This window comes from Diadema antillarum, unplaced genomic scaffold (genome assembly GCF_040938485.1).
Source record: "Diadema antillarum isolate AM-2024a unplaced genomic scaffold, OU_Dant_1.0 seq00001660_RagTag, whole genome shotgun sequence".
Taxonomy (NCBI): domain Eukaryota; kingdom Metazoa; phylum Echinodermata; class Echinoidea; order Diadematoida; family Diadematidae; genus Diadema; species Diadema antillarum.
Window position 1 is genome coordinate 237766 of NW_027272360.1, and position 14476 is coordinate 252241.

Here is a 14476-nt window from a genome sequence, read left to right on the forward strand (position 1 = left end):
TCCTTCGCCATTTCTAACCCGATTTTGATTCTGTTTGCTTTATATGATAGCACTACATGGGAGCTTTGAAACTTCTACACAGAATTTCAGTTGTGACCTTTGACCTTGACCTTTGACCTATATTGTACATTTTGCTTCAAAATGCTACTCCTTCGCCATTTCTAACCCGATTGTGATTCCGTTTGCTTTTATGTGATGGCACTAGGTGAGGGCTTCAAAACTTCTACACAGAATTTTGACCTTTGACTTCTTTGACCTTTGACCTTGATTTTTGACCTATATTGTACATTGGCTACAAAATGCTACTCCTTCGCCATTTCTCACCCGATTTTGATTCCGTTTGCTTTATGTGATGGCACTAGGTGAGGGCTTCAAAACTTGTGCACAGAATTTTGACCTTTGACTTCTTTGACCTTTGACCTTGATTTTTGACCTATATTGTACGTTTTGCTACAAAATGCTACTCCTTCGCCATTTCTAACCCGATTTCAATTCCGTTTGCTTTAAGTGATGGCACTAGGTGAGGGCTTCAAAACTTCTAGACAGAATTTTGACCTTTGACTTCTTTGACCTTTGACCTTGATTTTTGACCTGTATTGTACATTTTGCTACCAAATGCTACTCCTTCGCCATTTCTAACCCGATTTCGATTCCGTTTGCTTTATGTGATGGCACTAGGTGAGGGCTTCAAAACTTCTACACAGAATTTTGACCTTTGACTTCTTTGACCTTCGACCTTGATTTTTGACCTGTATTGTACATTGGCTACAAAATGCTACTCCTTCGCCATTTCTAACCCGATTTCGATTCCGTTTGCTTTATGTGATGGCACTAGGTGAGGGCTTCAAAACTTCTACACAGAATTTTGACCTTTGACTTCTTTGACCTTTGACCTTGATCTTTTTACCTATATTGTACATTTTGCTAATAAATGCTACTTCCGGCGGGGACATATATTACGCACCGCGTAATTTCTACTTTTCCTTGTTTAATCTGGCTGACAAAGTAATACTGCCATGGCAGCCAAGAGGCTGAATCTGGGCTATTGGACCGTGATTTTCTAATCGATTTGAGCTCATGATACACCACCCATGGTTGCATGGATGCCACATTAGGATGATGAGTTGGTAAATATGCTGGAAGTTTACAGGCATAAATTTGCGTAAGATCTGCAGAATATAAAGCAAACCGGTCACTAATGCATTTAGGAATCTCGACATAGTTTTCTTGGTCAACATCAGGTACCACAATTCATAATGGCCAAGTTTTATCTGACGTCATCTATTGTATGCCACGATACCACACCTCTGGGTTGCTGTTTTTTTCTCAAGTTCTAGATTTCAGTCAAGTAGAACGTGCATTTTGAAATGGCTACTAGTATTCAGTTGGAGGACACTTTATTTCGGGAGTGTTTCTTTTTCATTTGTGGATGTTTTCAGCCCTGGTTCCAATACAGACTTGACTCAGAAATCCTTCAATTGTTCCCTTGTCAATATAACAAATACTATGATTCTTTTATGTATATTTGGCAGAAACCCAACATGTATTTTGCAGTAGTAAGACTGTGTGCGAGGCCTTTACAGATGAAATAAAGATTGCTGCGCCGCATTCACCCAACATTCAGGCACAGCAATGAACTTTTGAAAAGTTTGCTTGCTGTTTTCACGCTCGTGTGCAATAACATGATCAGTGAAGGCATTATTCAATGCATGAAATATGTGCATACTTACACAGTGTTGTACATGTATGTGATACACATGGAACGGTAGAGAACCTGTGTATAGCAGCCACCTGTCTATAACGGCCAATCTTTTCATCTCCCTTGGCTGGCCACTATAGGCAGGTTTTACTTTATGCCGAAATGAAGTGCTTTGAGCACCATGATGTAAGAAAAAGATTCCCACATGAAAACAGGCCAACAACTGCTCCTTACTGCTTCCCATCCACAGACAGACACACCCAAAGCCAGGGCCGACGCCATGGGGGCAGTGCACCAGTACCTGTGGTACAACTTCGCCCACTACGAGGTGTGCGACAAGGCCATGTCCTCTTGCCGCTGGAACGGTCAGCTGTCGGCGGAGTCGACTGCTATCCTCCATCAGCTTGCCCAGCAGCATGAGCTACCAGAGATCTACCAGTTGGCAAGGTAAGAGTCTGAGGCTTCAAACCATCAGAAGTTATACAACTTATAGTGAATGGTCACATGGAACAAGACTTTACATGAGGTGAAAGATGAAATGTTATATTCATTTAAGAGGTGAAAGCAGGTTGAATAGCACATCACCAGGTTGAATAGAGTGTTGCCTCATTGAACAGTGTCTCATCTGTCACTCAATGCGAAATCCTTTTCCATTGCATGAATAAAACCTTTCAGTATTTGTTTTATAAAACACCTTGGATGTTAGCAGCCATGGTCCCAGCCAAGACATGCATTATGTAATAATGTGCAGTTCAAAGTGATTATGAATGGAAAATTGTGGTTTTGTTTAGTCTCTGGGAGTACTAGTAATGTTCATGGTTGATTGGGTCATCCAAAACTCATTGACGGCATTTGCGAAGTTGATGGCTAAAATGTGCAGTCAGTGTTTGTTTGAAGTGAATGTCATGTGATGAGAAATCGACCAGTTGGGTATCAAAATACTGTCTCAGTGAATTGTATAAATACTATCATCATTTGTTTGCAATAAAGCTGCAAGGGAAATGTATGGTAGATTGTCCCGGTCCCATGTTCTGCAAGTTTTTATGATAGATATAATTTCTTAGCGGGTGTCTGGAAACCTTTCATGAGATTTGCCTGTAAAAGACTTCAGAGTGTGTGCCTTTGCCTTTTGTGCAAACAGCCAGTGGATCGCCTACAGCCAGCGATGTGTTCTACCCCACCTTGACCTCAACGTCATGCTGTCCATTGTGACAGGTATATCCAACTTGTGGGATCAGCATGCCCTCGACTCTCAGATGGTGAGTTCCTGAAGATGATCGTATTATTCATTTTCTTTTGGACAGCCCAGCATTACTTTGTCTTTGACCCCTTTATCCATTTGCCTCTATGCTCAGAGTGTTTGCATGTATCGTACATACATGCATATGTGTTTATTTTTTTGTATCATCAATATTGAGAAACATGGAAAATGAAATGAATTAAATGAAATATATGTGCTCGTTGTTATTTTGTAAGAATGTTTGATGAAAATTACATATAAGTATTTATTTTCGTGTATTATTAATTGAGAAACATGGAAAAAATGAAATGAATTAAATGAAATATGTGTGCTCAAAGTTGTTATTTTGTAAGACTGTTTGATGAAAATTACATATACCATGTGTTTATTTTCATATATCATTAATTGAGAAACATGAAAAATGAAATTAATTTAATGAAATGAACATGCTCAAGTTGTTACTTTTTATGAATGTTTGATGAAAATTGAGTTCCATACAACCGTTGTCTCATCCGATTTATGCAGTAAAATTATACTGCCTCTGAAATGTTGTCGTGAAATTTTCCCATTACAACAATTAAAGGCCATATTTGCTGTGGCACTTGTATTATTGCCTCTCGAGAATGTGGAAATAGAATGAATGATAATATTGTTGTATAGAAGAGTATTTCATGATCTCTGTGTTTTGCTTTGTGACCTAGACTGAGTACTTGGAGTGCTCGTGCCGTGCGTTTGTGGACCACTCAACCAGGCTGCTTCACAAACAGCATGAAGCTTTCCCATTCAAGGACACAGAAGCAGTACTGCAGCTGCACCTCCTCATTAGGTAACCACACCCTTGTCCACATACTGATTCTCCTCTTCCTCCTCCTCTTCCTTCTCCACCTCCTCCTCCTCCTATTCCACTCATTCCTCTTTTCTTCCTCTTCTGCTTTCATTTTCATTTCATTTCATGTTATTGTTTCTGTATCGTACAAATAATCAACGATGATCACTTTCAGAAATATACACATGGTTCATAATAATTCATGGCTGATTTTGCACTTGAAAAGTAAGCAAATCATTGTGACAGAGAACGGAGACATAATAAAAGAAAAAAAAAAGGTCAAGGTACCATACAGGAGGATCCCCATTAAGCCGAGCTTAATATTGGGGCCTCATGCACAAAGAAATAAGTAAACAGTTTTAACCAACTATCGACTTACTTAACTACATACAAAAACAAACTATTTCACACAGCAAAACATACACGGTCATGTAGGCCTACACAGGTGATGCTAAGAGAGAAAAAACAAAGAAGAAGGGGATAGCGATAATGAAAGATGATGAGAAAGAACAGGTGGAGGAAGAAATAGAAAGACTCCTTGTTCACTGTACAAATACAACACTATTGCAAGTGTATTCACCCTGTTGCCAGGTAACGGCTGGGTGAAGCAACGGCTTTCTTCTTCTTATCTAACTCCTCTTCCTCCCTATCGTCCTCTTCTTTGATCCTTCCTCTCCACTGCCACCTCATTCTCCATCTCCATCTCTTCCTCCTCTCCCTCTGTTTTCTGCACATCCTTCTCCTTATCATTCCCTTGCGTCATTTTCCTCATAATCTCCTCCTTTTGCCTCCACCCCCTTTTCTTCCTCCTCTGCCTCTTAATGCCCTCTCCTCTTCCTCTCCTCCTACTCTTCTTCCTGTTAATAGATTATCAGCTCATAGCTTGTATTCTTTAGTTACATAATCCAGTTTTGTCACACCTATTTCATTTGCATAGATGCCTTCATGTCATCGAGCAGCTCAGTAAGAAGCTTGGGTGGGATCTCTTCCCTAAAACTGTGAAGGAGATGGCGACAGATGCAATAACGGCAAGTACTCATGCTAGTGGTACCTGTTTTTGAAGAAGAATAAAATCCTAGAAATGATGCGATATTGATTGAATCATAGAGAAAAGGTTAGCATATTGTACCAGGTCATGTAGGTATGCAAAGATAGAGCTCAGCTTCGTAAAATTGTTCCAATTTGCAGTCTTTTTCCTCTGCTGGGATATCTCATTGACAAACTTCATCATAAAGAGTATCAAGCTTGATTCCTCTAGCTGGTGAAGTGTTTGTGAGATGATTTTGCTATTTGCATTTACCATGCCTTGTTTCTGTAAACTAGTCTAGAAACATACAAGGAATACATCTGTATGAGCAGTATTTCTGTGTGAAAAGTCACATATTTGTGTTTCAGTGATATCTTTGTAAGAGCAATATTTTTATGTGTAAAGCAATATCCATGTGGAAGCAATTATAATAAACACAGGGCTCCCTCTTGACCTTGACAGCAAAGCACAGGGGACTGGTTTGTCAAACAGAATCTCATGTGCGAGGAGGTCCTCGAATCCAGGAAGAACATCCTGATGCAGAATGGTGACGATAGCGACGATGACGAAGAGGAGGAGACGGAGGAATCCAGAAAGGTCAAGATCCTCGTCTCGCTGGTCGAGAACATGATTCACCATGTCAAGGTCCAGATCAGGCCGCCTGCCATGGTCTACATGAAGTCTCTCGGGGTGGATTTCACCAAGTCTGTTCACATGGAGCTGGCTGACAAGGTGAGTTGGGCCTCTAGTGTGACAGGCATTGTTGGAAGTCCAAGTTTAAAGTGAAAACAAAGTTCTGGTAAGGTCTTGAGAACCCGTCTGGCACCATTTCATATTTGCTTGCAGTACATCGAGAGAGTCTACAAAGAAACTTACCTGGCTGACGCGGTTTGCTAGAATGATGAGTCGTTTTGGAGTATTTTGAGAAAAATAATAAAAGTCGGTAGACCGACTTTTCTTCCAGAAGGCTCCAGACTAACTCGATCTCAGGGAAAACTCGACCCTATTTCAGACAAGTTACACACAGTTCGTGATTGCCATGTTCATCAGTACTCTATAATACCATGAGTACCAAATGAGGCCTTACTGAGCAGACAGGAAAGTGTGTGCTAATCCTCTACAAAACAAATGGACAGCGCGCGGTCCTCAAGCCTGCTAGTATACGCTCATCACCTCAGTTGCTGAGACGCGCGGTCTTTGAAGTTTTTGTTGTTGTTTATCAAGCGTCTTTGATTGTTTTTAGAGGTGCTTGAGAGGCGCACACTAATTTTGCATGCACGCCAAAGAGGTTTTTGATGCGTGTGTTGTAACAACTCGGACCATTACTGCGAGTAGCCAGAATGCTACAATGTAGTTTATACAGGCCGCTCCCATATGCATAGTACAACACTGTACAATCCAGAGGGACAACCAATACAACTCATCCCGCCGTCAAGCAAAGCGAGGCCGAGTTATCCCCGAGTCCAAGTTTAGCCTGACCCCGTTCGGGTAAGTTCTGAGACTGAACGTTTTTGGTTAATATTTCCCATTTTCATCATTACCCATCGAATATCTTGTTTAATTACAGCGTTATTCCGCACATTTCCTAGGCATACGTTCACATTTTGGAGCAAAATTTGACAACTTTTGCAGGCGTACCAGAACTTTGTTTGGGGTTTTAATACAACTGTACATCATTTTTAGAAGTTATGAAATTGGTTTAAGAATATTGCCAATCAAAAGTGCTGAAACGAGATACATGTGTGCTCTTTATTGATTTGTTAACTTGTATGGTAGTGCAAAAAATGTTCTGTGTTTTGCTGCTCCTCTCATGGGTAAGACCATTGTTCTGGAGAATCTTGCAAATAATTTCATGTGACATGAGGTTTTGTGAACTTCATTCTGGACGTTTGGTGCACATCAAGGACTATATCTTCGCATTGACAATCATGTCTATTTTGAGTTGTGGACTTGATTTACAATGTAGACTCTCTGTGAAGTGGAATTCATATTTCCTGTTATAATAGACTACTGGTACCTTCTTGTTAACCCATATAGGGCCAATGCACTTGTGTAAACAAACACCACAGTGGCCCAGCGCCGTTTGCACACACACGCCGACAGGCAGACAACTCTCCAAACAATAGCTCTTCATTAGGAAACAATGAACAGAACATAGACAAGTTATATATCATTTGAAAGAGGGTAAAATTCCCTTTAAAATGGTATGTGACATGCTGCCATTCAATGCATAGTGCAGTCATAGTACTCTGCAGAAGTAAAGTACAGTCATCCAAAAGTTACGAAATTAATTTGTTTGTTTGCTTTCATTCATGGATTAAAAATAGCAAATGTTGTAATTTTACACATCCAGTACCGGAAATGAAATGATCAGAGCCTCAGCTTTCTGGACATATAAATATCATGACCATAGATACAATGATTGCAGGTTTATGTTTATGTTTATGACGATGAAGCCATTGCGAGTGCACAGGAAATTGATAGTATGATGTGTGCATTCTATAGCTTGTTGAAGCGAAACTCGTCAAGATAGATAGAGCTAGATCTACAGCTTTTCAGTTTCGACTGAATTAGGTCCTATACAATTATTGTACATACATGTGGATGTACATGTTGGACTATTATCACAGTCGAATCATCGCCCTGAAAGTGTCCAAACCTCCTCAAAAACTGCTGCATAAAATCCAAAATCGAGCACTCCGTACAGCTGTACATAGCACCCACTGAGGCTTCGTGGTTATTCGCATTATTCCATGTAAACACACATTTTTTCGATGATTTTTACAATATTGTTGGCATTCCACTGACAAAACCTTCTTGAATTATCGCAGATAGTGTAGCAAAGCATTCTGGGATATGTTGTCAAAGGTTATAAGGTGAAAGAACTTTGGAATGACGTTGTTTATATGTCATTTCATTCACTGCGGGATATTCCGTATGTGGCCCCTGCGGCGTTCGAACGAACTACGGAATATCCCGTAGTTGGCCCGATATTGGTTAAGTTAGTGGGCTTAGCTCATATCTTTGGCTATATTTCGGCTAAGCTTGTTTTTGCATCCCATGTGATTTTGCATCATATTTTTCATTTTTCTCTGTTTGTCTTTGCATCCCGTTGCCTGCCCGGCAGAATGGTCTTATGATGAAATGTAACCCCCAAATCAAATTTTTGTTTGTTACATGATTTTACAGAGTTTTGAAAGTTCTTTCAAATGATGTGATCATTATTATTATTATTATTATTTTTTTTTTTTTACCTGCAAGCCTCAGGGCCCTTCTGTCAGGCAAGCGATGACTGATTTCATTTTGCATCATCGTTTGTTTATGTTATTGTTTTCCTTTCACTCCTTGATCACAAGATCATGGAGGAGACCAAGGAAGTAATGGGTCAGTGCAGGAAGGTCTCCCTGGAGGATTCTCACCAGACAGCCATAGCTCTCTTCTCCCTCTATCTGGCCATCAAGGGATTTCAGGCAGCTGGTGACAGAGAGTAAGTAACATGCTTCACAGGGGCCGTGGGAAAAAAAATGGGTGGATGGGGAAGGGGGAGCTGCAGGCCAATAGGAGGGTCAAGGAGAAATGGTCAGGGTAGAACCTTTGAAGAGTCACAGCCTGTGTTGTGATTTTTTTTTCCAGATTTTTTTTTTAATTGTTGTTTTCCCCTTTTTTGTAGAGAAAATCCAAAAGCTAGGGGAGGGGTGCTGTGTGTCATTTTGTTAAATTTGTTTTTAAAGCAATCTTCCATTGTAAGTTGAGTGCTACAGCTGTACGTTAATCTTTTTAATACTTGTAATCTTTTGCTGTTTGTGTTTTGCTGCATTCTTCGTTATTATCAGCCAAAACGAGCAAAAACTAGTGTTTTAGGTGTAAAAGAAACAACAACAACAAGGTAAATAGGAAACTAAACCAAGTGAAAAACTCTGTAATGTGCCATGGCCTTTTTCTGCATTAAATGTCAATTCATGATTTCTGGGTTTATGTGTGCATGCAGGTATCGACTAGAACTAAAGACGCGCGAGTTTCACACGATCTTCAAGAAGATCGTGGAGCAGTGGTTCGACTTGGCGAGTAGGAAGGCCAAGGCAAGGATACAGAAAGCAGTGGAGGTGGATGAGGTAAGGGGCAAGGGGGAGTGACCCTATCATGTTGGAGATCTATCACTTGGTCTACTCCCACTTCATCCAATAGCCATTTAGTCTCAACCCACATGATCTAATCCCGTTTTGTCTACAACCAGTTTGTCTAATGACCGTTAAGTCCAATTGCCAGTTGGTCTACTTTCAGATGGGCTATGCCTATTTCATCTAATACCCACAATTTATGAGACAAAATGGGGAAAATTCCAAGGAGAGAAAATTGCAATTAGACCATCTGGCTATGAGACAAATTGATACTTAGCCAAACTGGGCTTTAGACCAAGTGAGAATAGGACTAAACAGGAATTAGACAAAATTGATAGTAGACTAAATGAGTTTAGCCATAGTGGTGTTAAACAAACTGGGAAGAGGACCATCTGATAGTAGACCAAGTGGCATTAAACCATTATGTTTACCAATTTTTTTCATGTTTGGGGATGGCTCTGACCCAAATGCAAGGTTTAATGTTATTCAATATCCACATTTCCCCAAGTATGTGTATACTCTGTAACATTGCTTTTAAGATGAACAAGAAATTTCCGTTTTGGGCATTAGATGTAATTTAATCAAATTATTTGGTTCAAAGGTTTCTGTTACTTCACATGTGAGCATCAGTTGCTTGCATGAAGAGACAAGCGTCAAATAGATGTTTCTTTCAATTTTGATTGAAAACTTTACAATAAGCTAATGCATGAAAGAAATATATATATGACAGTCTTGTATAAAGTGGAATACTGTTCTGTGCCATGCTTTCGGTAGTTAGCGTATAAAAAGAATATTTTCTTTTCTAGTTCATGTGTCAAGCGTAATAATGTGAACATCTAAGAATGGCATTGTGCAACTGAGCCGAGCTTGCTGTAAGCAGATGACTTTCAAAATTGTGAGAACGACTTAATATTTTGTAATGGTTTTGATGTTTTTAAATGATTTTGCACACAATTAAAGTTCATTTTCTGTGTTTCAGGTGAGGCTGGTGGACAACATGGTAAAGCACAGTTCGTCAGCTGTTGATGTCACCACCACTTTTGCTCAGGTGATTATCAGCCTGTATTATTTGAGTGGTTGTTGCATCGATTGTTTTTTAGGTATAATCAGTTCTTGCGCAGTGCACTTTGGTGCATTCATGTACTGATGATGTGATTTATGCATGAGTGCACTGCATTTTATCCTTTTTCCCTTTGTCCCATTTGTCCTGTCGGAAGGAAGTTCAGACTATTTCTTGCATTGTCAACACTTTCATGACTGTCAAATAGAATTCTTTAGCTAGGTTTTCTATTACTTGGATTTAATACCTTCACCAAGGAGATTGAATATGTTTTTGTTTGGCATTGGTTTGTTTGTCTGTGTACAAAATACTTGAAAACAAGTTGTGAACAGATTTGGATGAAGTAGGGAACAGATGACTAGATTTTGGTAGTGATCTGAGAATTTTTCTGAATTTTTGAAGGATTTTTTTATCTTTGGCACATAGGGTCAATGAACTTGGGATTTCAAGCCGCGCATATTTGAGGTTTGCATATGCGCAATAAAGCGCGTGCTCTGCTTGAGGTGCAGCGCAACAGGAAACAGATGAGGTAAACACCAGGCTTGTTTATCATGAGTGGGATTCACACCTATTGATCAATACAAGTCTCGAGATTTGGATCGCGATTGCTGTCCTGCAATTTGAATGTGTGAATGCTGCTATAGGAAAATTGAGCTATTTCTGCATGCACGTATGGGTGGAAATGAGCTGCTTGGCGGAGGTCTGCACTTTGCGAGTGCTTTTCTATAACATGGATGTGGCATATTATACGCACATGTAAATGTACTGTAAAACACAATATATTCGCGGCATGAAAATTTTGCGAATTGGAGCTGACGGGCTTTCTTGCGGCATAACATTTTCGCGTATTGCCAAAGGTATCCAATGCATATTGTGTATGCAAGAACTTTCGTGTGCATTTTAATTTCGCGAATATTTGGCACTCGCGAAATTTGCAAAATTAAAATGTATGCGAACATTCCTCGTTTTACAGTATTTGCCGAGTAGGTTGTCCTGTGTTAAGGTAGGCTTGTTCTTGTACGGGATGTATCATGATTCTATGGAAAAGTGATCTATTACGCAATACATAAACGACTTGCTTTGGGTTCATGATCTTTAGATTAAGAAAAAAAAATTGTAGCAATCTGTTTGATAGATCTACTGAAGGAGTCATGTAATGTGTTATGTGGGTATTTTAACACAAGTCTATAAATTGCTTAATCAAGACTTAACAAGTGCTTAATGTCATGACAATCTTGTATTTATGAGGTTTATGTTTCAAAATAATGAGAATGACTGCCACAGTGCATCTTCTTCTTTTTTCTTTTTTTTTTTGGGGGGGGGGGGGGGAGTGACCCAAAGTCAGCTGCTGTTCCAGATTTAACAATTCCTTGCCAATATCTGTATATTGCATAGATCAAAGAGTTCTGGAGTAAACTGGATTGGCCAGATGCATCTGGGGCATATGTCTTTATCGCTAAGGTGACAGATGTAAGTACTTCACATTTCTCTCTGAAAATATTTCTGTACACTTGTTGGATGATTTACTTTTCATATACAAGAAAAAATGATGGAAAATATGTAATATAAGTCTTTGTATTATGCAGGCAACGTAGATGAAGATTAAATTCTTTGCTGTATCTTGTTTGTAAGACAGTGTGTATATGGTATTCAAAGCATTTGTGCTGCTGTAATCCTTAGAGCTGAATCCATGTAAATTACTTTTACAGTTGACTGTGTAGATAGTCCAAGATGATCTCAGAATACAGCTGTAGGAGAAGTCCTTGTGCATTTTTTCCTTTTTGTGTCTGCTTAGCATGATTTATAGGATTTAATGTGTATTGAGCAAAAGTAGCAAAATTTGTAGAACATATCAGTGAAAGTTTGAGGAGAACCAGACAATCAATTCAAAAGTTATTCTTAAAGTGTCAGCGCCGTCATCACTGGATAAGAAAAAAAAAAAAATGTGAAGAAAATTCAACATATATTCTGGAGTTTCTGGATGCAAAAAAGAAAGGAAAAAAAAAATATATATAAAGAAGATTCTACATATTTTCTGAAGTTTGTGGATGCCTGGAATGTGATGATTGTCTTTCAAATTTGCTGCAGGATATTCGCCAGCAAGCAGTGGAGTATGCCAACATTGTCCACAAGAAGTTGGCTGACAATCATTTTTATGACGACGAAGGACGGTTTGACATCACTGATCAGGTAGGCATCTCATTCGTGCAAGTTGAACACATCTTGAAATTATCAATCTGTTGTATATGTACTTTTTTGAAAGATACTTTCAATACAAATTCACTTGTGATTTCATTTTTTTTAAAGTTATAGTATCATGTATTGCCATTCAGATGTTTTTACCCACGCCGATGTAATCGGCAGGGGGTTATGTAAAGGGTTCCGTATGTTTGTTTGTTTGTTTGTTTGTTTGTTTGTTTGTTTGTTTGTTTGTTTGTTTGTTTGTTTGTTTGTGTACAAGATAACAAGAGAACGGGTAAACGGATTTGCACGAAATGTTCAGGGAATGTTTGGATAATGACAGGAAAGAATCGATTAGATTTTGGTGATAATCGGTTGACCCTTGCAAATTCTGTGTGACCTTGAAGTTTTGACCCCATGGTATAGTGACCACTCCGAACATTTTCCGTTTCTTTGCGATTTTCCGCTACCATACAAATATGGCGCGCCATTTGATCAATAATGCCGATTAACTGTTCATCGCCGAAAAACACTGTTTATTGGCGATAAACACTGAAAAAACACTGTTTATCGGCGATAAACAGTGTTTATCGAACGAAAAACACTGTTTATCAAGTGATAAACAGTGTTTATCGAGAAAAACTATGTTTATCGACCAAGTGGTAAACAGTGTTTATCGAGGAAAAACTATGTTTATCGATCGACCGATAAACAGAGTTTTTTGTGATAAACACTGTTTATCGACCGCCGATAAACGGTGTTTATCGAGAAAAATTCAGTTTATCAGTTGATAAAGGTGTGATAAACAGAGCTTCATCTTGATAAACAGAGTTTATCGCTCGATAAACAGAGTTTATTGCTCGATAAAGTGTTTATCGCCGATAAACAGTGTTGTTGGTCGATCGGCGCGCCATATACAAAAGCGTATCTCCCAAACGATCCGACTTCACTGCATGCAACTCTGTTCGTAAGACGATCCAACTTCGCTGCTCAACACCATTCGTAAGAATTTCGAAATTTACGTTTATTTGAGGAACTATGTCCTTCTTGATTTATGAAAGTTCGGGGTTCGCTCTCCGTCGTCACAAACTGTCCCGTATTTGGTGATTTTTCAAATTAACATTGATTCTTTTTTTGTTTGTTTGTTGGAGGAGCATTCCTCAATCATGAAATAATTTTGCTCGGTCCCAGTCACACTGCACGATATGCGCACTCATTGTCAATGCGTGTTCAAGGCCGGTGAAAATGCATCGCGCTCTACCCTGTTGGCGCAAAATTGCATCGCGGACGTTGCGGCGCTCGTTGGTGACCGAATACTGGTGCAGTAGATATTTGCATTCAACCCTTGCATTGAATAATTGCCGTAGGGGGGTAATTGCCCAGGGGGTACGTAAATTTTGTTTTTCTTTTTTCCCACGCCGATGAAAATCGGCAGGGGGTTATGTAAAGGGTTCCGTATGTTTGTTTGTTTGTTTGTTTGTTTGTTTTTTGTTTGTTTGTTTGTTTGTTTGTTTTTTGTTTGTTTGTTTTTTGTTTGTTTGTTTGTTTGTTTGTTTGTTTGTGTACAAGATAACAAGAGAACGGGTAAACGGATTTGCACGAAATGTTATGGGGATGTTTGGATAATGGCAGGAAAGAATCGATTAGATTTTGGTGATAATCGGTTGACCCTTGCAAATTCTGTGTGACCTTGAAGTTTTGACCCCATGGTATAGTGACCACTCCGAAAATTTCCCGTTTCTCACTTTGCGATTTTCCGCTACCATACGAAAACATAAACTCCCAAACGAACCGACTTCGCTGCTCAAATGTTCGTAAGAATTCCGAAATTTACGTTTAGGCCTATTTGAGGGACTATGTCCTTCTAGATTTATGAAAGTTCGTTCTCCGTCATCACAAACTAGCCCGTATTTTGATGATTTTTCAAATTAACATTGATTGTTTTTTTCGTTGGAGGAGCATTTGCTCGGTCGCAGTCACACTGCACGATATGCGTGCTCAATGTCAATGCGTGTGCAAGGCCGCTGAAAATGCATCGCGCTCTACACTGTTGGTGCAAAATTGCATCGGGGACGTTGCGGCGCTCGTTGGTGGCCGAATACTGGTGCAGTAGACATTTGCATTCAACCCTTGCATTGAATAATTCCCTTAGACACTAATCATAGGGGTAATTGCCTAGGGGGTACGTAAATTTTGTTTTTCTTTTGCGCTTTTGTGGATACAATCGTACCATCAAAGATCGTACACTCATACGACCTTTGATATCATCACACTCTCGGCTTGCTATAATCAAAATATCCCGCAAGAAAACGGCGTATTTCTTGA

General features: G+C 39.4%; 1 protein-coding gene across 1 annotated transcript in view; it reads left to right on the plus strand.

Annotated features, from left to right (window-relative positions):
• LOC139711478 (protein unc-13 homolog D-like) overlaps positions 1-14476 on the plus strand; it is a 62185-nt gene that overhangs the window by 34619 nt on the left and 13090 nt on the right. The window contains exons 12-21 of the mRNA XM_071623356.1: positions 1950-2146; positions 2841-2958; positions 3641-3765; positions 4703-4793; positions 5255-5524; positions 8149-8279; positions 8781-8904; positions 9890-9958; positions 11366-11440; positions 12059-12160. Of these exons, the coding sequence (XP_071479457.1) occupies positions 1950-2146; positions 2841-2958; positions 3641-3765; positions 4703-4793; positions 5255-5524; positions 8149-8279; positions 8781-8904; positions 9890-9958; positions 11366-11440; positions 12059-12160 (1302 nt within the window). The remainder of the gene's footprint in view (positions 1-1949; positions 2147-2840; positions 2959-3640; positions 3766-4702; positions 4794-5254; positions 5525-8148; positions 8280-8780; positions 8905-9889; positions 9959-11365; positions 11441-12058; positions 12161-14476) is intronic.